Source organism: Bufo bufo, chromosome 4, assembly GCF_905171765.1.
Source record: "Bufo bufo chromosome 4, aBufBuf1.1, whole genome shotgun sequence".
NCBI lineage: Eukaryota > Metazoa > Chordata > Amphibia > Anura > Bufonidae > Bufo > Bufo bufo.
Window position 1 is genome coordinate 494,647,447 of NC_053392.1, and position 23,884 is coordinate 494,671,330.

General features: G+C 44.8%; 1 protein-coding gene across 5 annotated transcripts in view; it reads right to left on the reverse strand.

The window, feature by feature from the left end:
- Window positions 1–23,884, reverse strand: part of UTRN (utrophin) — a 683,920-nt gene that overhangs the window by 655,808 nt on the left and 4,228 nt on the right. For all 5 annotated transcript variants that reach the window (XM_040429574.1, XM_040429571.1, XM_040429568.1 and 2 more), the window contains exon 2: window positions 18,021–18,201. In XM_040429574.1, coding sequence (XP_040285508.1) covers window positions 18,021–18,102 — 82 coding nt within the window. In that variant the 5' untranslated portion in view covers window positions 18,103–18,201. The remainder of the gene's footprint in view (window positions 1–18,020; window positions 18,202–23,884) is intronic.

Below are 23,884 nucleotides of genomic sequence, written 5' to 3' on the forward strand. Positions count from 1 at the left end.
CGTGATCGCATGGATCACGTGATCCATGCGCATGGGGCGCTCTGACGTCATTCTGGAGCGCCCGGGGAGCCGCACGGACTGTAAGTATACCGCTCCCCCGCTCCCCGCTCCTACTATGGCAACTAGGACTTTAATAGCGTCCTGGGTGCCATAGTAACACTGAAAGCATTTGGAAGATGGTTCCGTCTTCAAACGCTTTCAGTACACTTGCGTTTTTCCGGATCCGGCAGGCACCTCCGGCAACGGAAGTGCATGCCGGATCCCAACAACGCAAGTGTGAAAGAGGCCTAAGGGTACTTTCACACTAGCGGCACGGACCTCTGGCAGGCTGTTCCGGCGGGTGAACAGCCTGTCGGATCCGTCCTGCCGCTAGTGCACGCGTGCCCCCGGACTACCGCTCCGGCCCCATTGACTATAATGGGGGTGGGGCGGAGTTCCGACGGCAGCGCACACCGAGAGGCCGCCGGAATAAAAGTACTACATGTCGTAGCGGCAGGACGGATCCGATAGGCTGTTCACCTGCCAAATTCCCTTGCCGCTAGTGTGAAACTAGCCTTATTTGCATCGGTTTGCAAATTGCATCACAGCAGTAGACATACTAAACACTAAAAGATTAGTCTTAAAGGGGCATTTCCAGATTTTCACTTTGTAGACTTTATGTGCGATTATGCAGCACAGACGCACACACGTGCCTTGCGTAAAGGGGTATTGCAGGATTCTATTATTGAAGGTCTATCCTCATGAAAGATAATCTATATTAGATTGGTAAAGGTTCGAGATCCCTGAAGATCAGCAGTTTCACGGCGCCAGAAGATGTTGCCGGAACGGCACAGCTCTGTCCACTGTGTATCGGACAGAGCTGGATACTGCACACATAAAATCACAGTGTGTGCCCCGACATGCGGTGGCCTAAAAAAAAAAAAAAAAAAAAAGATGATTTCAACTCACAAGGGCCATCAACGGCCACCATAGATTATGATGACTTCGGAAAGAGCGTCAATCAACGGAGGATGCAACTAGCTGGAAGAAGCGCTGAATACAGTACAGTAATGGGACAGTAAATCACACCTGTTGTAGTAGCTAATGTGAAACTCCCATAGATACAGTAGTGGCAAGTGTGAAACACCAAGGGATAGGGTTGTCACGATACCAAAATTTTGATTAGATTTCGAAACCATAAAAAAAAGTATTGCAATACTCTATACCATTCGATACCACGCGGAAAAAAATAAAACACCAAAAAAGCAGCGTGCATTCCACATTTTATAGAACCTGCCCATAATAGAACAGTCCTATCCTATTTTTATTATATTTTCTGTCATGGTGTTCACCGCACAGGAGATATTTTTTTATATTTTAACAGCTCGCCCTTTTTTTGATTGTGTTTATATTTTTATATGTAAAATTGGGAACTTTTAATATTTTGGTGGGGAGTTTATTTATTTTTTTTTTTTTTAACTTTAGCCACCTTAGGGGGCTGAAACGCTTGTCCTATTCGCCCTTATAGAGCTCTATTAGGGTAAATAGGACTTTACACTGTCCCTGCTGCCCTGTGCTAATGAACATGATTATAATACTGAGGAGGAGGAAGTGGCTGTGGCCACGGCGCCACCGATGAATATAAATACAAATGTATGCTCGGTCGGGTGCTGGCCTCAATGACAGGGCATGGCGATCCGCGGGAATTAACCCCTCAGGTCTGCCCTGTCATTGAGGCCAGGTGCCGGGTATGTGATACGGCCGGCATCCGAGCATACATTTGCATTTAGGGGTAAATTATATTCATTGGTAGCACAGTGACCACAGCCCCTCCCCTCTCTCTTCATTGGCGGCAGCAGCAGCCGCGTCTGCTACTGAGGAGAACATGGCGTGCGCTGGCGTGCCTAGTATAAAAAAAAATAGCAAATCCCAGTATCGTATCGATCAGGGTCTAAAAGTATTGATTGGGTATTGAAAATTCGATACCCGGGACAACTCTATTAAGGGATAGTGGTAAGTGTGAAAACAGGGAGATATAGTAGTGGCAAGTGTGAAACACTGAGGGATACAGTAGTGACAAGTGTGGAAACAGGGATACAGTAGTGGTAAGTGTGAACAAAGAGGGATACAATAGTGGTAAGTGTGAAAACAGAAGGATAGAGTGGTTGCAAGTGGGAAACACAAAGGCCTCCTCTGACATGTCTGTTTTAGCAACTACTTATTTTCCCCTTGTAATAACAATTCTGGAGCATCTATTCTTGCACTTTTTTTTGTATAACTCCTTCTAGAAGTTATGAATGAATTTCTAGCAGTTTGCACTGAAGGTCCAGATGGGTGAGGTACGCGAGTTTATATGCAGGAATACCTAGATTCCCATCTAGCCCTATAGGACCCTGGTACTAATGGCAGGGACGAGACTACCTGTTCCTCCAAAAGGAAGGACGAACAGGAGTCTACTTCAGGCCTAATACAAACAATAGGGAAATGCAAGACACAGAACCCAAACTAAGCTTTAAAAGGCAGGAACGCCGTCAGTACCTCGCCGCTTTACCACCGAACGCCGGTCATACAGGATGCTGCCAGTGCCACGAACATCTTGACCCATGGGGACCACTATCAGCCGTTTCTACCTCTAAGGGGCATGCAAGTAGTAATGATAAAAACTATCTGATACCACACAGCATCACATATTCATCAGTGACTCTATATCACTGTGACGTGGACTGATGGTTATGACTTGAACAGTCCATATCGTTGCATCATTAATATGGACTTGCACTCTATATGTCATTTATATGTCATTTATTTATCGGTATAACTTTTGGCCTGGTATGATTATTGAGGCACAGTTGCACTATAATTGACTGAGGGTTATATACCTGGATATATGGTGTGGTATACTTCAGTCTGGCCATAATGTACTAGCAGGAGATGTGAGGGGGTCTTTGGGTCTCTTACAATAATATTGAGACCTGCTTTATCTTCTTGCTAGTACTAACTGACCGGATCATTGTATCAAAATGACTGATCAGCATGTTCTAGCTATTGGCCTTTTTATTATATGTTTCAAGATTTCTCTGAATATCTCTATAGAGAAATATATAAAATATATCAAAATATATCAAAAAGAAAATAAATTTATATATGTTTAATAATAATTGTAGTATTTCACGGTGATAGGTACTGCTTGTCAAATATGTCCCCTGATGAGCCTGACACCAACCAGGCGAAACGCGTAGGGACGCTATTGGACAATTGACTGTTTTGATTTATTATTTTTATATATCACACTTGGTAATTGGGTGTCGTAGTCACCTATTTTTTGTATCTTTATACATTTATTATTTTCTTTTGTGTAGATTAGCCTAGGCCTTCATTCAGGGTTCCCTACCAGATAGCTATATTCCCGTATCAGGGTCTATTAGGGACACCAGGAGGCACGAGAGACGGGATCGCCCCTATCGGGGCGGCTATTCCGTAATTAGGCAGGGCTGCTACAATAGGGCTAGGACTAGGGCAACTGCCCCAAGCAGGTTTATTAACATCTATTAACCGGATTACTAACATCGCACTAGTTAACATCTTACCTGCCCCGAGGTTATTATTTTCTTTTTCTTTTCATCATTTACTATCTACTATATATGAAGGGTGTATTGATCTTTTTATACGTTAACATTAAAAGTTATATTTTAGAATGATGATACTACTGTGAATTCTTGTGTCTATGATCACGTTCTACTATAGAATTCCCTAAACAGGATTATGTTCAATCTGTGAAAAATACAAAAGGGAAAGGAAAGACTTAACTTCAAAAGGGCTAAGGAAGCACTAGGAACTCAGCTGAGATCCAACCACAAACTATCCACAGGCACAGAAGCTATAAACCGCAGAGCATAGTGGGAGAAGCAACTATAAATAAGGAAGGTTAAATGACCATATAAACAACACCTGGCCATTACCAGAAACAACACAGACGCCTATTGATCCACAATGAAAACCTGTCAGATCAAACCACGTGTTGCCAGACTCACAGATCTCCTGCCACTCACTGTCGCCGGGACGTCTGTATGTCTTGGTACGTCCATGACAATAGGTCATACAGCAGCCACAACCTGGCTTTGTCCCCAGCTCGCAGCCCACAAGGGTCAGTAAACACGGACATTGAGTTTTCATCACAAGGCTAACAGTGGACGTAGGGGCGCCCCAGGAGTGATCAATATTCAGGGTCCCCTGGTATAAGGTTGCAAATCACTGACATAGGCAAACTTTAAACCTGTTTGACTAGAAGCCCCTTGTTGTTAACAGGGTCCAAAGTAAGGCCTCATGCACACAGCCATAGCTTCTGACCCATTCATCGGTGCCACAATGGTGCCACCACACGGGTGCGCTGTCTGCATCCGCACGTCTGTTCCGCGGCACCGCAATACAATAGAACATGTCCTATTCTTGTCTGCTTTGGATGCAAGAATAGGACCTTTCGCTAGACAGGTGGCATGGGTGGCACGCTCACAGCCGGGATCTGTGTTTTGGGGATTCGTAACTTGCGGACCGCAAAACACTTTTAGGCAAGAATATGAGGCAAGTAAAAGTATATTCACCTGTAGCGGTTGAAAAGCAGTTGAAATATGTTACATTAGTGAAAAAATATAACAACATTGAAAAGTGCACATTTTACCGAAACAGTTTTACTTGTGAATACACCCTAAATGGAGTTTCATCTACAAAGAATTACTTTTATATCTTTGTCAAATACCATGGCAGACACTGCAATGTGGAGAATATTTCATGTCATAAAATAGTTTAGAGATGTGAGTATGGATGTGGCGTGGCTTTATCAGTCTCTTTATTGGATTGGTATGAGATAGCAGCGAGGTTAATCACAAAGGGGAAGTTCAACAACCTGCTGGTGACACGATAAATCAAGTTATTATGTTACCTGCTCAAAAGCAAAAGATATCAAATGTAACAAATCTTATCTCCGAATAAACCATTTGGTGTATACAGCTCTAATGCAGACCTATGTTTCTGCCTGGTTACAGACTACAAACAAACCTTGTGTAGTCTGACCTCGCATCCACGGGTCACCAAACACGTGTCTAGTAGACCTGCTCTCTTCATTTACACACATATAAAGATGGAAGATTTGGTGTCCATTAAATTAATGATCTACACTTTAGTGTCACCGCCAGCTCTCTGAGAAGGTCTGACAGACGTTCTTCTGTACCTCTTGCATGATGTTCTTTGTTTTGGTTTCACTTTGTCATCTCCTTTCCTTCTCTCAGCTGTCACCTATTTACACTGATTGCCTCCCTTTATATTCCCTCCCATACTGCCTCACTTTGCGGTTTATACTACTTCCTGGATTGAGTTCACTGCTGGATGCTGCAACTGCTGATTCCTCAGATAAGTCTTTTTCCTTTATTTGTGTTTCCGTGCTGGCTTGATTCTAGGTGACCCTGACCCCCTCCGTATTAAGTGCAGGGAGTCGGTGGTCGTGTCCCCTCACTATTATAGTGTTTTCAGGTGTCACACAGTCTAGGTACGAGGGAATGCCATCGTCTATGATAAAGACCTTTGCATGGGCATAGCAGTCAGGGAGAGCTCTAGGGGTTTTATAGGGCTCACCCATATGTTCCTTAGATTGGGATCAAGTCAGTCGGATGTTTATTTATAACTTCCAGTTTTCTGCAACACCATCCGTGACATTTAGGCCCTGGACTTGTGAAGACAAACATGAACAATATAATGTGCCAACCAAAGCATGGGTTTGAAAGCTGCTCTTCATGTTAAAAGGACATTAAAAGGTCCACCTATCTTTAGCTCTAGACGTTGATCTTTATCTATTAGTCCCCGAGAGGAACCATGGTAAGGTCCTAACTGAACATGCACTCAAAGATCGTTCTCCATCACTGCCCATTTAAACAGGGCGGCAAACTGATGACATATGAGCTAATGCGCATTTCTTGGCTGAAAGGTATCTTCTATGTGGCATAAAACGTTGGTTGCTCATCTCCCCATGAGATGCTGCTGGCTGGATGGAAGAATCGGTCATCCCCATACAGTATCCACCGATCTCTGTCAAGGCTCTTTAACTGGAGCGCCGATCGATTTTTTATTTATTTATATTGTCACTTGTTATGGCCCCACTTTGGCACATCTAAAATGACCCTTAGACTCTGTTCACACTTCTGTCAGGAGATTCCATCATATTTGAAAGGAAGAATAGCTCAGCATGCAGCACGATTCTTCCTGTCAAAATTATGGGCACCGCAGTGGAACCCAATGGACTCCATTATCTTCACTCTTCTGCTCTTGTGATGTAAAAAGAAAAGGAAGTTTTAATGAAATCTTAGGCTGGGATTAGTGACAGAAAAGAATGTCTACCCCATAGTCACTACTTTATCTGACATGTTTCCAATTCTGTAACCACCAACCAACGAGAGACAGCATTTGTAGATATGCATCTGCATTTTCACTGGGAAGTCGAAGTGGTAGGACCTCTGTCTCTAATGTATAAAGGGAATGTGTCATCAGAAAATGACCTTTTGTTTAAAAGGGAGTCTGTCATCACAGTTTCACCTTTTTAACCCTTCCCATAGCTTTCTATCAGCATTACAGTTGATAAAAACATTACCTTCATAAGCAATCGTGGACTTATAAAACTGGCAAAAATCATCTTAGCAGGATATGCAAATGAGGGCTCGCAAGTGCCCAGGGGCGGCCTCAACCTCGTAGGTGCCCAGGCAGCTCTGCCTTATCGTCGCTTCCCCCCGCCCAGTCTTTCCCTCTGACCAGTCTTTCCCTCTGGCGGCCCAGTGCGCATGCGCGGGATCTCGGCGAGAGAAGAAGTAAGAAGATGGGCGGGCAGAGGGAAAGGATGGGCGGGCAGAGGGAAAGACTGGGCGGGGCGAAACGACGATAAGGCAGAGCTGCCTGGGCACCTACGAGGTTGATGCCGCCCCTGGGCACTTGCGAGCCCTCATTTGCATATCCTACTAAGATGAATTTTGTCAGTTTTATAAGTCCACGATTGCTTATGAAGGTAATGTTTTTATCAACTGTAATGCTGCTAGAAAGCTATGGGAAGGGTTAAAAAGGTGAAACTGTGATGACAGACTCCCTTTAAAGGGGTTGTCTCATTGTAGACAATGGGGGCATATCGCTAGGATATGTCTCCATTGTCCTATAGGTGCGGGTCCCAGCGGACCCGCACCTATATCGGGAATGGAGCCCCGCAAAGTGGTGGCTGGAGGAGTCCGGTCCGGCCACCAACAAGCGCTCTCCCCATTGAAGTGAATGGGAGCACACCGTACATGACCGGCCACCGCTCCCATTTACTTCTATGGGCCCGACGGAAATAGCCGAGCCAGTGCACGTCTATTTTTGGCGGCCCGTAGAAAATGAATGGAGAGTGGCTGCACATGCGCAGTGCACCCACCACCACCTCCGTTCTGGATTTAGGTGCGGGTCCCAGCGGTCTGAGATGAGAATAATCCTTTAAATCAACTTTTTCGCACTGGCCATTGGGCCTTGAATATGTCAAGACGTCCTGTTCCTTTGGGCCATAGACACAATAGTCTGGAGAAAATTCATCGACTTGTATGGGGGATTTTTTTCAGGTATGCACCTGTGATCTGTGCAGAGGTTAAGAGGGAGCAGATAAGCTGTAATAGCACCTATTGTGAATGTTGAATCCTAAGTTAATCCATACAGGTACTATCTGTCAATGGAATCCTGCCTGTGATGATAATGAAACGACTGCTGAAAAAAGTTACATGCACAGAATAGAAAGTCTTGGCATATTTTAGGCCTAGTGGTCTGTGTAAAAACTGCACAATTTTAGGATTTTTTTTTTTTTTTTAAACCAATCAAAATTTCTACAAATAAAATAAATAAAATCTGTTTAACATATGATAATGAAGTCTTCTGGCAGGGGTGTAATAATTCTGTTCCAAATCTGAACTTATATGACACTTTTTTTAAACGTTTTCTACATCTTACATCATTGCATATTACCTTCCAGCGCTAAACAGAAGCATGTAACAGTGACAAGTGGGTATCCATGGCTTGTGGCATATTCTCAATGTCAACCGAGAGAAGGCATGGCACAGGGCCAGTGCTGTCGAGAAAAGCCTCCGTAATAGAGTTACTCTCACACTGGATTCTAGCAAGATAATGGGACAAGTGGGAGGAAAAGAAATCACATGTGGCCAAGGTTGGCTGCAAATCTCTGAACTAAAAGAGCTTACCGTAGAGAACACAACAGAGATGTAAGCAAGAATGAAAGTTTAACTGGAAAATTTGGTAACTTGGCAGCATAAAACTACTGGCAGCCTAGACAACTACTCAGCTGTGTGGATGTACACTGCCTGTCCGAAAAATAAGTCGCCACCTGGATTTAACTAAGCAAATAGTTATGAGCCTCCTATTGGATAATTACTGCATGGACGATTATCTTTCAGCTGGCAACAAGTTATTTAACCCCAACTGGTGCAATGAGTTGCTTCTCATTTCTTAAACAGCTATGTCGAAAGACACATCTTGTGGTCGTGGAAAAGATATTAGTCTGTTTGAGAAGGGTCAAATCATTGGCATGCATCAAGCAGAGAAAACATCTAAGGAGATTGCAGAAACTACTAAAATTGGGTTAAGAACTGTCCAACGCATTATTAAAAACTGGAAGGATAGTGGGGACCCATTGTATTAGAGGAAGAAATGTGGCGGAGAAAAATCCTGAATGACCGTGATCGGCGATCACTTAAACGTTTGGTGAAGGAAGAAACAACAACAGTAGAACTCAGGGCTATGTTTAATAGTGAAAGTAAGAGCATTTCCATACACACAATGCGAAGGAAACTCAAGGGATTGGGACTGAACAGCTGTGAAGCCGTAAGAAAACCACTAATCAGTGAGGCAAACCAGATAAAAAGGCTTTAATTTGCTAGGGAACATAAAGATTGGACTCTGGAGCAATGGATGAAGGTCATGTGGTCTGATGAGTCCATATTTACCCTGTTCCAGGGTGATGGGCGCATCAGGGTAAGAAGAGAGGCAGATGAAGTGATACAGCCATCATGCCTAGTGCCTACTGTACAAGCCTGTGGGGGCAGTGCTATGATCTGGGGTTGCTGCAGTTGGTCAGGTCTAGGCTCAGCAACAGTATGTGCTCCAAGAATGAGGTCAGCATGGTAACCCCATTGAGAATCTTTGGGATGTGCTGGAGAAGACTTTGCGCAGCAGTCAGACTCTACCATCATCAATGCAAGATCTTGATTAAAAAATTTATGCAACACTGGATGGAAATAAATTGTGTGACATTGCAGAAGCTTATCGAAACAATGCCACAGCGAATCTGCGCCGTAATCAAAGCTAAAAGCGTATTTTTGGTGGCGACTTTTTTTTTTGGACAGGCAATGTATTATAGTTTCTATAGAACTTTTTGTATAGTATGAAGTGTGTTCATGAGAACTTAAGCTTCTTCTCAAACTACAAAGATGTTTTAACACTTTTTTTCCTGGACATCAAAACATACTTCACCAGGAGTGGGGCTGCCTGACTTTGTGACCAATATAGAATATCATATTATTCGCCAAGACACACTTTTTTCCCCCAAAGTGAGGGAGGGGGGGGATGTCAGTGTGAGGACATCAGCACTCTCAGTGGCCTCACACTGTGTAAAGTCGGGTCACACCACATCGCGGCAAAAAAAAAACAAGAGCAGCACTGGGTCTCAGGAGCAGCAGCGTCAAGAGCAGGAGAGTTTTTTTTTGTGTGTGTGCTCTGAGCTCTAATTAACATGGGAGTCTGATCTGAGGTCTGAATGGGGGGGGGGGGGTCATATTCACATTGGTGCTCAGATCTGAGGTCTGATTGGGGGTCTTTTTCACACTGGGGTTCTGACTGGGGCCTTATGAACATTGGGGGTCTGACCTGAGGCCTGAATGGTGTCCTATTAACATTAGGGGTCTGACTTAAAAGGTGATTGGGGGTCTGATCTGAGGACTGATTTGGGTCTTCTTAACAGTGGGAGTCTGATCTAAGGTCTGTTTAACATTGGGGGTCTCTATTGGTGGTCTGATCTGAGGTCTAATGAAAAATTTTATTTTTTATTATTTTCCTCCTCTAAAACCTAGGTGCCTCTTATGGGAAAGTCTGTCTTATAGGGCGAAAAATACTAACGTCTGAGGGGTTAAATGATGACATCATCGCCAATCCCGATCATTATGCCAGGGGGACCGGTTGTGTTATACAGCCAGCACCCGGCATGTATGGAGTGAGCTCAGCATGTGGGCCCACTCTATACATCCCCTTACCCAGATCATGTACATGTACGTGATTTTGCCAGCACCTGGATCTGAATACTTTTATAATTGCATATCATTAAAAGATTAGTATAGCCACTGAGCTATTCAATAAAATCTATCTGTATAGCGCCACCTGCTGTTTGCTCTTGTTCTAATTTCTCTGTCCACCTCACTGAGATGAAAGTACATGCTCTGTTCCATCCTTCAACTGCCACCAGCTACAGCAGAAAGAACACAATCCCTGAGAAATTGCACGCCCCCTAAGAAGCCATTTTTTTAACATTAATTATGGGATAACCCCCTTTAAGTTGGCAATTTCTTCATAAACTTCTATTAGGAATAACAGAGTAACATCACAACATGGAGTCATAAGAATAGATGCTCCACAATTGTTATTGCATAGGGAATGCAAGTAGTCACTATAATAGAGTGAGCAACATCAACTGAAAATCCCACACAGGCCCCTAGCTTCCCTTGGAACTGGTGTCTCCTTTGTGCAATAGCAAAAATACATAGTGCGCCACTATGTGGACAGGGACTGATGTGCGTGGTCACAGTGTGGACAGGGACTGATGTGCGTGGTCACAGTGTGGACAGGGACTGATGTGCGTGGTCACAGTGTGGACAGGGACTGATGTGCGTGGTCACAGTGTGGACAGGGACTGATGTGCGTGGTCACAGTGTGGACAGGGACTGATGTGCGTGGTCACAGTGTGGACAGGGACTGATGTGCGTGGTCACAGTGTGGACAGGGACTGATGTGCGTGGTCACAGTGTGGACAGGGACTGATGTGCGTGGTCACAGTGTGGACAGGGACTGATGTGCGTGGTCACAGTGTGGACAGGGACTGATGTGCGTGGTCACAGTGTGGACAGGGACTGATGTGCGTGGTCACAATGTGGACAGGGACTGATGTGCGTGGTCACAATGTGGACAGGGACTGATGTGCGTGGTCACAACGTGAAGAGCAACTGATGTAAGTGGTCACAATGTGGACAGGGACTGATGTAAGTGGTCACAATGTGGACAGGGACTGATGTAAGTGGTCACAATCTGTGTATATCTCTGTGAAATATGTGGGTGCTATATAGCCAACATGAAAAATAATAAGAAATTAAATTTAAAATATGCACTTAAAAAATTATGTAGCTATGGACTCATGCACACGAGTGTAATGGCTCAGTGCCCGTGCTGCGGACTGCAAATAGTGGTCCGCAATGCACCGGAATGGGTCCGCGATCAGCAACATACAGCCACAGAAAGAACATGTTCTATCTTTTGCGGTGCGGAGGCACGGACGCAAAAGCCCACGGAAACGCTTCGCAGTGCTTTGATGAGCTGCCGATCCGTGCCTCTGCTCCACAAAAAATAGGTGAATTCTTATATTCGGTCAGATTGTGGACCCGTTCAAGTCAACGGGTCCGCATCTGCTGCACTGGGTGCACATGGCCAGTGCCCATATATTGCGGACCAACCGTTTACGGTCCGCAATACGGGCACTGAACCAGTGTGCATGAGCCCTAACAAACATAGCGAGTCTTAAAGGGTTAACAACCCAAGCAGTAAATGTTAGGAATTTACTGCTCCAAATTCTTTCCGTTCAGGTAGGTTTCCTAATATATCACAGGGATCACTCCCTCCTGAGCATGGTACCCGGGGTCTGGTGTAATGTCTTATAATAGGCGGACAGGACTTAAATGGTTATTGTAGGGGGGGATCGGTTTATACATCCTGATAAAGATGAAATAAAGGCCTCTTTCCCACAAACGTTTTTTTTTTCCCGTTCACAGGCCGTTTTTTCTGTTCCGTATACAGAACCATTCATTTCAATGGTTCCGCAAAAAAAAACGGAATGTGTTCCGTATGCATTCCGTTTCCGTATTTCCGTTACGTTAAAAGATAGAACATGTCCTATTATTGCCCGCCAATCACGTTCCGTGGCTCCATTCAAGTCAATGGGTCCACAAAAAAAAAAACGCAACACATACGGAAATGCATCCGTATGTCTTCCGTATCCGTTCTTGCGGAACCATCTATTGAAAATTTTATGCTCAGCCCAATTTTTTCTATGCAATTACTGTATACTGTATATGCCATACGGAAAAACGGAACCACAACGGAAACAAAAAACGGATCCGGAAAAAACGGCCCGAAAAACACTGAAAAAGCCATACGGTCGTGTGAAAGAGGCCAAACTGTTATATTAGGTGTGCACAAATAAACAATTTACCTATTCTGTAAAGTCCTATTCTGATAGATACCGTACAAGTCAACTGAGATATGAGACATGAGTCTTCTGGGACTACAATACTGATGGCCTTTCCTCAGGACACATCTTCTGATTCCAAGCACCCCCGCTGATCCGCTGTTTGAAGAGGCCGTGGCGCTCCGGTGAGCATTGCGGCCTCTTCCTACACCTGGGTCACATTACTGTACCTGCCAAGTTTGACGGGATTGGCTCACCATCTGATATGTATGGGGTCTCCTGTCTCCAATGGCCAAGGCCGGGGGACAGAAGAGTCGGGCATGCTGGATTCATAAGCTGGTATAAGAGGTGTCTGGCAGCGGCGCGCACATGCATGCTCGGCCTAGTGTACGGTCCTAATGCTCATTTATCTCATGGGTATGACCGGCTTGCTTTACTGACGGACGCTGAGCTGGCCACTAAACCGTAAAAGGCACCTAGACCATAATGTCCGTTTTCTGTCAACTAACTTCACTGTACAAAAAAAGGATCCTCCACAGCTTTCCAACTAGTGACTTTTTGTACTAAAACTCCCCGACCAAACCCATCGAAAGCATTTCATCCTTAATCACTTTCCTAAGAGCGTAAGAACTGAAAGCCGGGCAACTACGGTACTTTATACCAGTAAATTGGATTACTACAAATTTATCGCTATAAAGACGTAACTTTAAAATTAGCATTATAAAAGGAAAAAGAAACGTCCACATTAAAAGGAAATAGATTGACTCCGAACGGATAGTTAAAGGCCCCCTATTAATTTCAAATTATTTTAGTGGCGTATAAAAGGCCGATAGCTGAAAGGGGAGTTGAGCTTTTGGGAGGACTCGCTGTCAGGCTGCCGCGATTCAACCCAAAGGCAACAAACCAGCTGATATTTTTGGCTTCAGATTAAGAAAATTTACATCAAGGCTAAGAAACGCGGTTACTGAAAGGCGACGAAATGTAAAAGGTTGTTAAGCGAGATGACTGCACTATAAAGCAAACAGTCCCTTAAAGGGCAAGAGCATTTTTACAAAAATGATGGAAAATATCATACTGTGTTGTGTATACAGCTTCTATGCAGACGTATGTGTCTCCACGGTAACAGACTACAAACAAACTCTGTTTAGTCTGCTCCTGCAGACTTCTATCTGCTCCATCATCTTGCGCGCCTATTTGCGCTCTCTTCTGGTGACTGTATCCGGCATACTACGTACAGCATTTTTTGTCCAACCAAAAGCAGGTATATGTGTCAGAAAGCGGTTGGATCCCCGTCGGATCCCATTATAGTGAATCGGGATCCGCCGGTACACAGTGGTATCCTCCATGTTCCCCCTCTGGAACAGACTGCCGGAGTTCACGGCGCACAGCATATAGGTAGAAATGTACGTTGAAGCTCCCGGACCCTATGACAAAATCTGGACCAGCGGTCCCCCCACTTACCATGCGTCATTTCTAATAATGGTATCTTATAATGTAGCAGGGTCCTCTCAGGCACCAGGACCCAAGTGTGACTGTGACCTCTGCTCTCCCTATAGCAACGCCCCTGTGTACAGACATTAGGGTTCCTACTAATGGACGGTTGAAGAAGCCAAATGTAACAGTGCTAAACCACGGTGGTCCCTACATGAAGAGCAGGCCCATGTGTTTACATGCAGCATACCTGATCCGTGGACAAAAGTCGATAAGATCAGAAACGCGTAATATCAGGTATTTTAAAGGGACACACTGCAGCCAATATGACTGCAGAGCTGATGTCAGTATGTACTGCAGGTGACCACCGGGCGGAAGCTGGCTGCCACAGTCACATGACAGTCAGTAGGGGCCACGTGACCCTAGGAAGGGGAAGTTTAAAAAGTAGGTGTGGGCCTATCTGTTAAGCTGGAATTACATGGCCCAATGTTCGGTTACTACGAACACTCAGTCCCGATAATAGACCTGTGTAAACGTGCTGTTGAGAAAAATGTGGTGAAATGATCTTTCGTGCAGCACATGAAATCATCGCTTCTGGGCAGCAAATTGTCCCGTGTGCTGCCCAGAAATACTGAATCTGTATGAAGGCGAGCGGTGGCAGTAACCATTGCTCATCTTATACACTAAGTGATTGCTGCATGTAAATGCACCTCTCACCTCCACTGACGAGCAGGCAGTTATCGGGAATGAACAGTCCCAATAATTGCCTGCCAGGTCGTGCTTTCTGAATCCAGCATTATTGTAAACCATATCAAGCTGGAAAACCTCTTTAACTGCTTTATTACACTTCTTGAGGAAAAACACGGAGACGCATGTACTGACGTTGAGGTTACACTGTGACCAGTTGTTTCTGATGCTTTACCCACACTGTCACACAGTTATCGGGAATAAACAGTCCGCATCAATCTGTCCGTTCCGTTTCATCCACAAAAATATAGAACATTATATTATTGTCCACATTACGGACAAGGATAGGACTGTTCTATTATAGGCCGGATGTTCCGTTCCGCAGTACGCGTAATGCACACGCAATTTGTGAACCGCAAAACAGGCAACGGTCGTGTGCATGAGCCCTTAGGAGTCAATGCCTTTCCTAGGACAGTCTCCCTCCACTACTCATGGGCTATTATGGGTGCAACACATTTACTACTACTATTAGGAATAGAGGCAGCCATAAGGTGGAGGAAAGGAGACCAGAGTGGTGGGAGCTGCACCAAATGTCTACAACCACACTCAGAGGTTACTTTGTACAACCTGGTGCTTGCAACATTATTTAAAAATGTGACTTTTGTGTTTCAATTTCACAATATTTTCAGTATCTTGTTCGGCTCTCCATCCAGAAGCTGAAAACCTAGTGGTATCTGAGGTCACTTTCACACAGTGATTGGGAGCCAAAGCCAGGGTTGGAGACTACACAGACATAAGGCATAAGGGCTCATGCACACAAACAGATTTTTTTCCCATTTCCGCTCTGTTTTTTTACAGGTCCGTATGTAGAACCATTCATTTCAATGGGTCTGCAAAAAACAAATGAAATGACTGAAATGATGTGTGCTTTCCGTATGTCCGTTCCGTTTTGCGGACAAGAACAGGATCCACACAACAACAAAAAACGCGGATGTCATACTTTTTTTTTTTTTGCGGATCCGTGTTTTGCGGACTGCAAAATACTTACGGTCGTGTGCATGAGCCCTAAGGGAAAGATCGGGACCTGTTCCGCGTTCCTGACCAGCACCTGGTTTTAGCTCAGAATCACTGATGGAAATCACTGATCAAACACTGGCCAAATCACTAAAATGTGAACTATTCCTTAGGCCAGCTTCAGACGAGCGAGCGAGTTCTCTCCGTGAAACCTGCTTCGTGTGGGAGCGTGAATTCCCATGGTGAATGATTTATAATGCTGTGTGTTTCTGCCCTGACGTAACGCCATCAGTACAAATCAGGCAGAGACACGCAGCATTATAAATCATTATAATGCTGTGCTGTCCATTCAGAGGAGCAGAGGTCACTACAGGAATTCATGCTCCTACATGGTACGTGTTTCACGCAGTGAACGTGCTCGTCCAAACTGGCCTAACGCTAAAAGACTGCCAAAGGCCTCATGCACACGACCGTTGTTGTGTTCCGTGTCCGTTGTTCCGTTTTCCGTGATTTTCTGCGGACCCATGGACTTTCAATGGGTCAGTTGAAAACTCGGAAAATGCACCGTTTGTCATCCGCGTCCGTGATCCGTGTTTCCAGTCCGTCAAAAAAAATAAGACCTGTCCTATTTTTTTTGACGGACAACGGTTCGCGGACCCATTCAAGTCAATGGGTCCGTGAAAAAACACGGAGGCACACAAGATTGTCATCCGCGTCCGTGATCCGTGTCCGTTTTTTTCCTATCATTTTCAAGGCAAACTTGACTTAGATTTTCTTTTTCACTTTTCATGTCTGGTGATCCTCCAAAAATCAAGGAAGACACACGGAAACGGATCACGGAACAACGGAACCCCGTTTTGCGGACCGTGAAAAAATACTGTCGTGTGCATGAGGCCTAACTAGGCAGTCCTCTGTGAGCAAAGGAGCATACATAAGCAGGATGATACAGTTCAGGATCTGTTCACATACACGTTATTCATTTCCATTGTTCGGCAGAACAAGGAGGATGACGGCAGTGCCGAATCTGTCACGGATCCCACTGACTACAATGGAGTCCGTCAAGTTTCCTTTATGGTGTCTCATTTTACCTGACCTGCTGCTCTATTTTGTCCAGACATAGGCACCTAACATAGCATTCAATTCGGATGTGAACACAGCCTTATCTACAATGGAACTTTGTAACAAACTATCGGGACAGTAGAGAAGTTTGCACTCCCAGTGGATGATGCTGGATGACAAATCTGACACTACTTTAGATTGTCTAATCCTACTGTCGCACCTTAGGTCACCCCATTTTACCATAAGGCACGCCCCACGTCGAGACAAAAACGCCTAATAAATGTGGTGTAAGCCACGTGCACATTTGCAATAGTAAGGCTACTTTCACACCTGCGGCAGAGTGATCCGGCAAGCAGTTCCATCGCCGGAACTGCCTGCCTAAACAGCAATTTGCATGCAAACGGACAGCATTTGTAGACGGATCCGGATCCGTCTCACAAATGCATTGCAAGAACGGATCCGTCTGTCCGTTTGTCATACGGACAAACGGATCCGTTTCAATTTATTTTTTTTTTCACATTTTTTGCGGTCTGAGCATGCGCAGCCCAGAAGGACGGATCCGGCATTGCAGTATTTTTAATTTCAATGTAAATTAATGCCGGATCCGGCGTTCTGGCAAGTGTTCTGGAATTTTGGACGGAGATAAAACCGCAGCATGCTGAGGTATTATCTCCGTCCTGAAAAGGCAAAAAGACTGAACTGAAGACATCCTGATGCATCCTGAACGGATTCCTCTCCATTCAGAATGCATTAGGATAAAACTGATCAGTTCTTTTCCGGTATTGAGCCCCTAGGATGGAACTCAGTGCCGGAAAAGAAAAACGCTAGTGTGAAAGTACCCTAAATCTGCCCAATTGTTTACTGAGGATTGCCTAGACTGGACATAAGGATACGTTCGCTCGTAGCAAATTTGTTGCAGAAATGTATCTGCCCTATTCATCTGAACCAGGGATTACAGAAATCAGGGGAGTAACTATAATTTATAAAGCCCCATAGCAGAATAAGAGGGGGCCACCAACACCTAGCAGAAATTAACGTATAAAACACAAGTTTTGCTGAATATTTCCCCAAAAAAATACATATCAATCTGCTCAGCTCCTCCTGCTCTATAACCTGCTGCCTGCAGATGGAGCTGCATTTTGTGGTGTCAAGTTCCCTTTAAGAAAAGATCAAATAGATTCTTACTATAGTAGAATAGTAATAAAACTTCCAACTGTTGGTTAAGTGCCTACTGTAAAGGAGGAGACAATGAGGCAGCGGCCGCATCACTTACACTGGATCTCAGTAATCAATAAAAAGTTGAAAGCAGAGATAACACGTAGCAGGAATCACAACCTACCAGATCGGGACTTGATGATATCGCTGAACTCATTGTTCTGTTCTCCATCAGATCTGTCCATCTGTGCCCCGACATTGGCCATTTTTCAGATTCCAGGGACTTTCTTTAAACTTTCTCGTACTTTACAGAAAGATATCGGTGGGCATGTAACTGAGCGGAGTGGCTGACCAGGGGGTGGAACCTGAAAGAGATGGATCTGTATGAGCTATGGGAAGCTATACACTTGTGGTTTTTCACAGTCACACAGATCAGCACATTTATGGGGTCATTTATCAAACTGCTGTAAAGTAGAACTGGCTTAGTTGCCCATAGCAACCAATCAGATTCCACCTTTTATTTGTCAAAGGAGCTGTCAAACATAAAAGGTGGAATCTGATTGGTTGCTATGGGCAACTAAGCCAGTTCTACTTTACACCAGTTTGACAAATGACCCCCTTTGTGTATCCATATACTCTGCTAAATGGACGTATAGGTGCAAATTAACACAGTATTAGCCAATTTAGAAAAATCACTGTGGTTTTTGTAGCTTTTTTATTAGGCATTTTGTGGAGTTTTTAGCACATGTATTAGCCTCTTCCCGCCGCAGCCTTTTTCCAGTTCTGCATTTTGGTTTTTACTCCCTGCCTTCCAAAAGCCATAGCTATACTTTCCCATTCACACAGGTTTAGGCCAAATGCACACAAACGTATTTTCATCCAGTGTCCGTTCCCTTTTTCTTTGCGGACCGTATGCGGAACCATTCATTACAATGGGTCAGCAAAAAAAAACGGAAGGTAATCCGTGTGCATTTCCGTTCCGCAAAAAAATAGAACATGTCCTATTATTGTCCGCATTACGGACAAGAATAGAACTGTTCGATTAGGAACCAGCTGTTCCGTTCCGCAAAATACGGAATGCACGCGGACATCATCCATATTTTTTGTGGGTCTGTTTTTTGCGGACAGCAAAATACATACGGTCGTGTGAATGAGCCTTTAGGAGGGCTTATTTTCTGCGGGACAAGTTGTACTTCCTAATGGCACCATATAATATTTCACATGATGTACTGGGAAGCTGTAAAAATTATTACTGGGTGGAACTGTAAAAATAAAAAAAATAAAAAAAACGCAAGCGCCATAGGTTTTGTTTTTACGGTGTTCACTGTGCGGTTTCTTCCTGAGAAGCGATCTGTAGTTTTTATTGATACTATTTTGGGCTATATATGACTTTTTATTCATTTTTTTTTTTTTCCATGACAACGTACACAACAGTTCTTTTATTATTTTTATATGTAAAACAGGGAAAGGGGGGTGATTGGAATTTTTATTCTTTGTTTTTGTTGTTTTTAATTTTTTTTTAAAACTTCTTTTTAACTTCATTTTAGTTTCACTAAGGGACTTGAACGTGAGATCATTAGATCACTTCTTCTGTAGACTAAAATGGCTTACCAATACAGTTTATGGGAAAATCTCAGTGTTCCTATTAAAGAGGTTGTGCAGCCTTTCTTATGCGCTCATTGTAGTGGACAAAATCAATGGTGCTCTGTAGCTCCAGTGCTGACATCCAGCAACGGAGCTACTCAGAACAGCTGATCTCTATCCGGAGAACAGGCCTTCATTTAAAAAAGGCTGGACAACCCCTTCAAGTCCGACCACAGGAACTTCCATATGGCAGGCTTCTGGCTGTCATAGAGACTGAGCGGCTACTGCAATCTTGTCGCGGAAAGAGAAAGAGGGGCGTCACTGAGACCAGCCTGTTCCCAGTAAATGACTGCTCAGGTGCTGCGGTCACCAATTGACCATGGTGTCTGAAGAGTTAAATGTTAGTGATCAGGGGTCTCCTTGATCACACTGCCGGCCTGTGTCCGCTGTGTAAAATAGCAGACACCCTATGGCAGCGGTATCTTTAAAGACCCAGAATCCATGTCAAGAAGGGGTTAATGGTGGGGGGGGGGTTTTGTTTAGTTTTTTTAAAGCCTTATATTTTTAGATAGGAAAATCACTTTCTCTGGATGAAAAAAAATACATTGGTAAAAAAAAACCCGGACATAACCACATCTTCATGTAGCCTGTATGAGTGCAGCATCGGAACATTTTTTGCGCCGATGCTCCTCCATGCCGTACACTGCATCGCGCAGGGCAAGGGCTTTTTCTTTACTACCGGTGACATACAGGTAGAGTCAGGTCCATAAATATTGGGGCATGGACACAATTCTAACATTTTTGGCTCTATACACCACCACAGTAGGAATTACAACAGTTTGCATATGTGCCTCCCACTTGTTAAGGGACCAAAAGTAATGGGACAGAATAATAATCATAAATCAAACTTTCACTTTTTAATACTTGGTTGCAAATCCTTTGCAGTCAATTACAGCCTGAAGTCTGGAACGCATAGACATCACCAGACGCTGGGTTTCATCCCTGGTGATGCTCTGCCAGGCCTCTACTGCAACTGTCTTCAGTTCCTGCTTGTTCTTGGGGCATTTTCCCTTCAGTTTTGTCTTCAGCAAGTGAAATGCATGCTCAATCGGATTCAGGTCAGGTGATTGACTTGGCCATTGCATAACATTCCACTTCTTTCCCTTAAAAAACTCTTTGGTTGCTTTTGCAGTATGCTTTGGGTCATTGTCCATCTGCACTGTGAAGCGCCGTCCAATGAGTTCTGAAGGATTTGGCTGAATATGAGCAGATAATATTGCCCGAAACACTTCAGAATTCATCCTGCTGCTTTTGTCAGCAGTCACATCAATAAATACAAGAGAACCAGTTCCATTGGCAGCCATACATGCCCACGCAATGACACTACCACCACCATGCTTCACTGATGAGGTGGTATGCTTAGGATCACGAGCAGTTCCTTTCCGTCTCCATACTCTTCTCTTCCCATCACTCTGGTACAAGTTGATCTTGGTCTCATCTGTCCATAGGATGTTGTTCCAGAACTGTGAAGGCTTTTTTAGATGTCGTTTTTTTAGATGTCATTTGGCAAACTCTAATCTGGCCTTCCTGTTTGTGAGGCTCACCAATGGTTTACATCTTGTGGTGAACCCTCTGTATTCACTCTGGTGAAGTCTTCTCTTGACTGTTGACTTTGACACACATACACCTACCTCCTGGGGAGTGTTCTTGATCTGGCCAACTGTTGTGAAGGGTGTTTTCTTCACCAGGTAAAGAATTCTTCGGTCATCCACCACAGTTGTTTTCCGTGGTCTTCCGGATTTTTTGGTGTTGCTGAGCTCACCGGTGCGTTCCTTCTTTTTAAGAATGTTCCAAACAGTTATTTTGGCCACGCCTAATGTTTTTGCTATCTCTCTGATGGGTTTGTTGTGTTTTTTCAGCCTAATGATGGCTTGCTTCACTGATAGTGACAGCTCTTTGGATCTCATCTTGAGAGTTGACAGCAACAGATTCCAAATGCAAATAGCACACTGGAAATGAACTCTGGACCTTTTATCTGCTCATTGTAATTGGGAAAATGAGGGAATAACACACACTTGGCCATGGAAAGAAGCCAATTGTCCCATTACTTTTGGTCCCTTAACAAGTGGGAGGCACATATGCAAACTGTTGTAATTCCTACACCGTTCATCTAATTTGGATGTAAATGCCCTCAAATTAAAGCTGACAGTCTGCAGTTAAAGCACATCTTGTTTGTTTCATTTCAAATCCATTGTGGTGGTAACAAAAAGGAAACTTGATCCAGCACTTGTGGGATAGTTGCTTCAACTTTATTGGTGAAAATCAATCACATACAGTGAGTTATGATTAAGACCGAGAAGTGGTCGAAACGCGTTAACTAGGGGTGCACCGAAATGAAAATTCTGGTCCGAAACCGAAACCGAAAATTCAGGATGCCCTTGACCGAAAACCGAAACCGAAACTGCCTTTTTGCCCAAATACTTTTAAAATACTTTTTTTTTTAATGATTTTATTAATAATTCTTTTTCATGAATGAAATTCATCTGTGGGTGGCGCTGTTATGGAGAGGGGGATCTGTGGGTGGCGCTGTTATGGAGAGGGGGATCTGTGGGTGGCGCTGTTATGGAGAGGGGGATCTGTGGGTGGCGCTATGGAGAGGGGGATCTGTGGGTGGCGCTGTTATGGAGAGGGGGATCTGTGGGTGGCGCTGTTATGGAGAGGGGGATCTGTGGGTGGCGCTGTTATGGAGAGGGGGATCTGTGGGTGGCGCTGTTATGGAGAGGGGGATCTGTGGGTGGCGCTGTTATGGAGAGGGGGGATCTGTGGGTGGCGCTGTTATGGAGAGGGGGATCTGTGGGTGGCGCTGTTATGGAGAGGGGGGATCTGTGGGTGGCGCTGTTATGGAGAGGGGGATCTGTGGGTGGCGCTGTTATGGAGAGGGGGATCTGTGGGTGGCGCTGTTATGGAGAGGGGGATCTGTGGGTGGCGCTGTTATGGAGAGGGGGATCTGTGGGTGGCGCTGTTATGGAGAGGGGGATCTGTGGGTGGCGCTGTTATGGAGAGGGGGATCTGTGGGTGGCGCTGTTATGGAGAGGGGGATCTGTGGGTGGCGCTGTTATGGAGAGGGGGATCTGTGGGTGGCGCTGTTATGGAGAGGGGGATCTGTGGGTGGCGCTGTTATGGAGAGGGGATATGTGCACTGTTATGGAAAGGGGATATGTGCACTGTTATGGGCATAACAGTGCACAGATCCCTTTCCCCATAACAGTGCACAGATCCCCTCTCCCCATAGCAGTGCCATAGACCGATCCCCCTACCCATAACAGCCCCGGCCCTGCTGCTCACAGCATCACTCACTGCATCTTTATTTTACCTTACAATCGTGACGCTCCGGTAACAACTCTGCAGGCAGAGCGGAGGGCGGCGTAACGTCACTTACTCACGTGACGCACCTGCTCCGCCCACTTTATGAATGAAGGAGGCGGAGCAGGCGCGTCACGTGAGTAAGTGACGTTACGCCGGCCTCCGCTCTGCCTGCAGAGTTGTTAGTTACTGGAGCCTCACGATTGTAAGGTAAAATAAAGATGCAGTTACAAAGTAAACCGCCCGCCCGGCGCCCGCCCGCAGATGGTGGGTGACAAATCCCACACCCCATATTTTCGGCCGATATGTAACAATATCGGCCGAAGTGGATTAGGTGCATTTTCGGCCGATATTTTCGGCTGCCGGAATTTCGGTGCACCCCTAGCGTTAACTGAAGAGTTGCCAGTGTGCAGAGGGGTCCACTGTATGCGATTGATTTTCACCAATAAAGTTGGAGCAACTATCCCACAAGTGTTGGATCAAGTTTCCTTTTTGTTGCCAATACAAGACCGACCTGGTTGGATCCGTGCGCTGGGAATACGACACATAGGGTGAGCTGGATTTGTTGTTTGCATCTCCATTGTGGTGGTGTATAGAGCCAAAAATGTTAGAATGGTGTCGGGGTCCCAATATTTATGGACCTGACTGTATGTTAGGCAGAAACTTCCACCTATGGAATGGACGGTCTTATTGCGTTGCCCTAAGCTGTTTTAGAGTCTAGGGCAGCCCTATAGACCGCCCATTTGTGCCGGTGACATCACTGGGATCACTGCTAGGCGGAAGTCTCCACCTAGAATAGTGAGGAAGTAAACAAAACAGATCTGGCCCTTCGCGATGCAGTGCAGGACAAGGGGAGCATCAGAGCAAGAAATGCTCCATACATGCTAAAGGCTCATGTACACAAACGTATTTTCTTTCCCTGTCCGTTCCGGGTTTTTTTGCGGACCGTATGCGGAACCTTTCATTTCAATGGGTCCGCAAAAAAAACGGAAGTTACTCCGTGTGCGTTCATTTCCGAATTTCCGTTCCGCAAAAAAATAGAACATGTCCTATTATTGTCCGCCTTACGGACAAGGATAGTACTGTTCTATTACGGGCCAG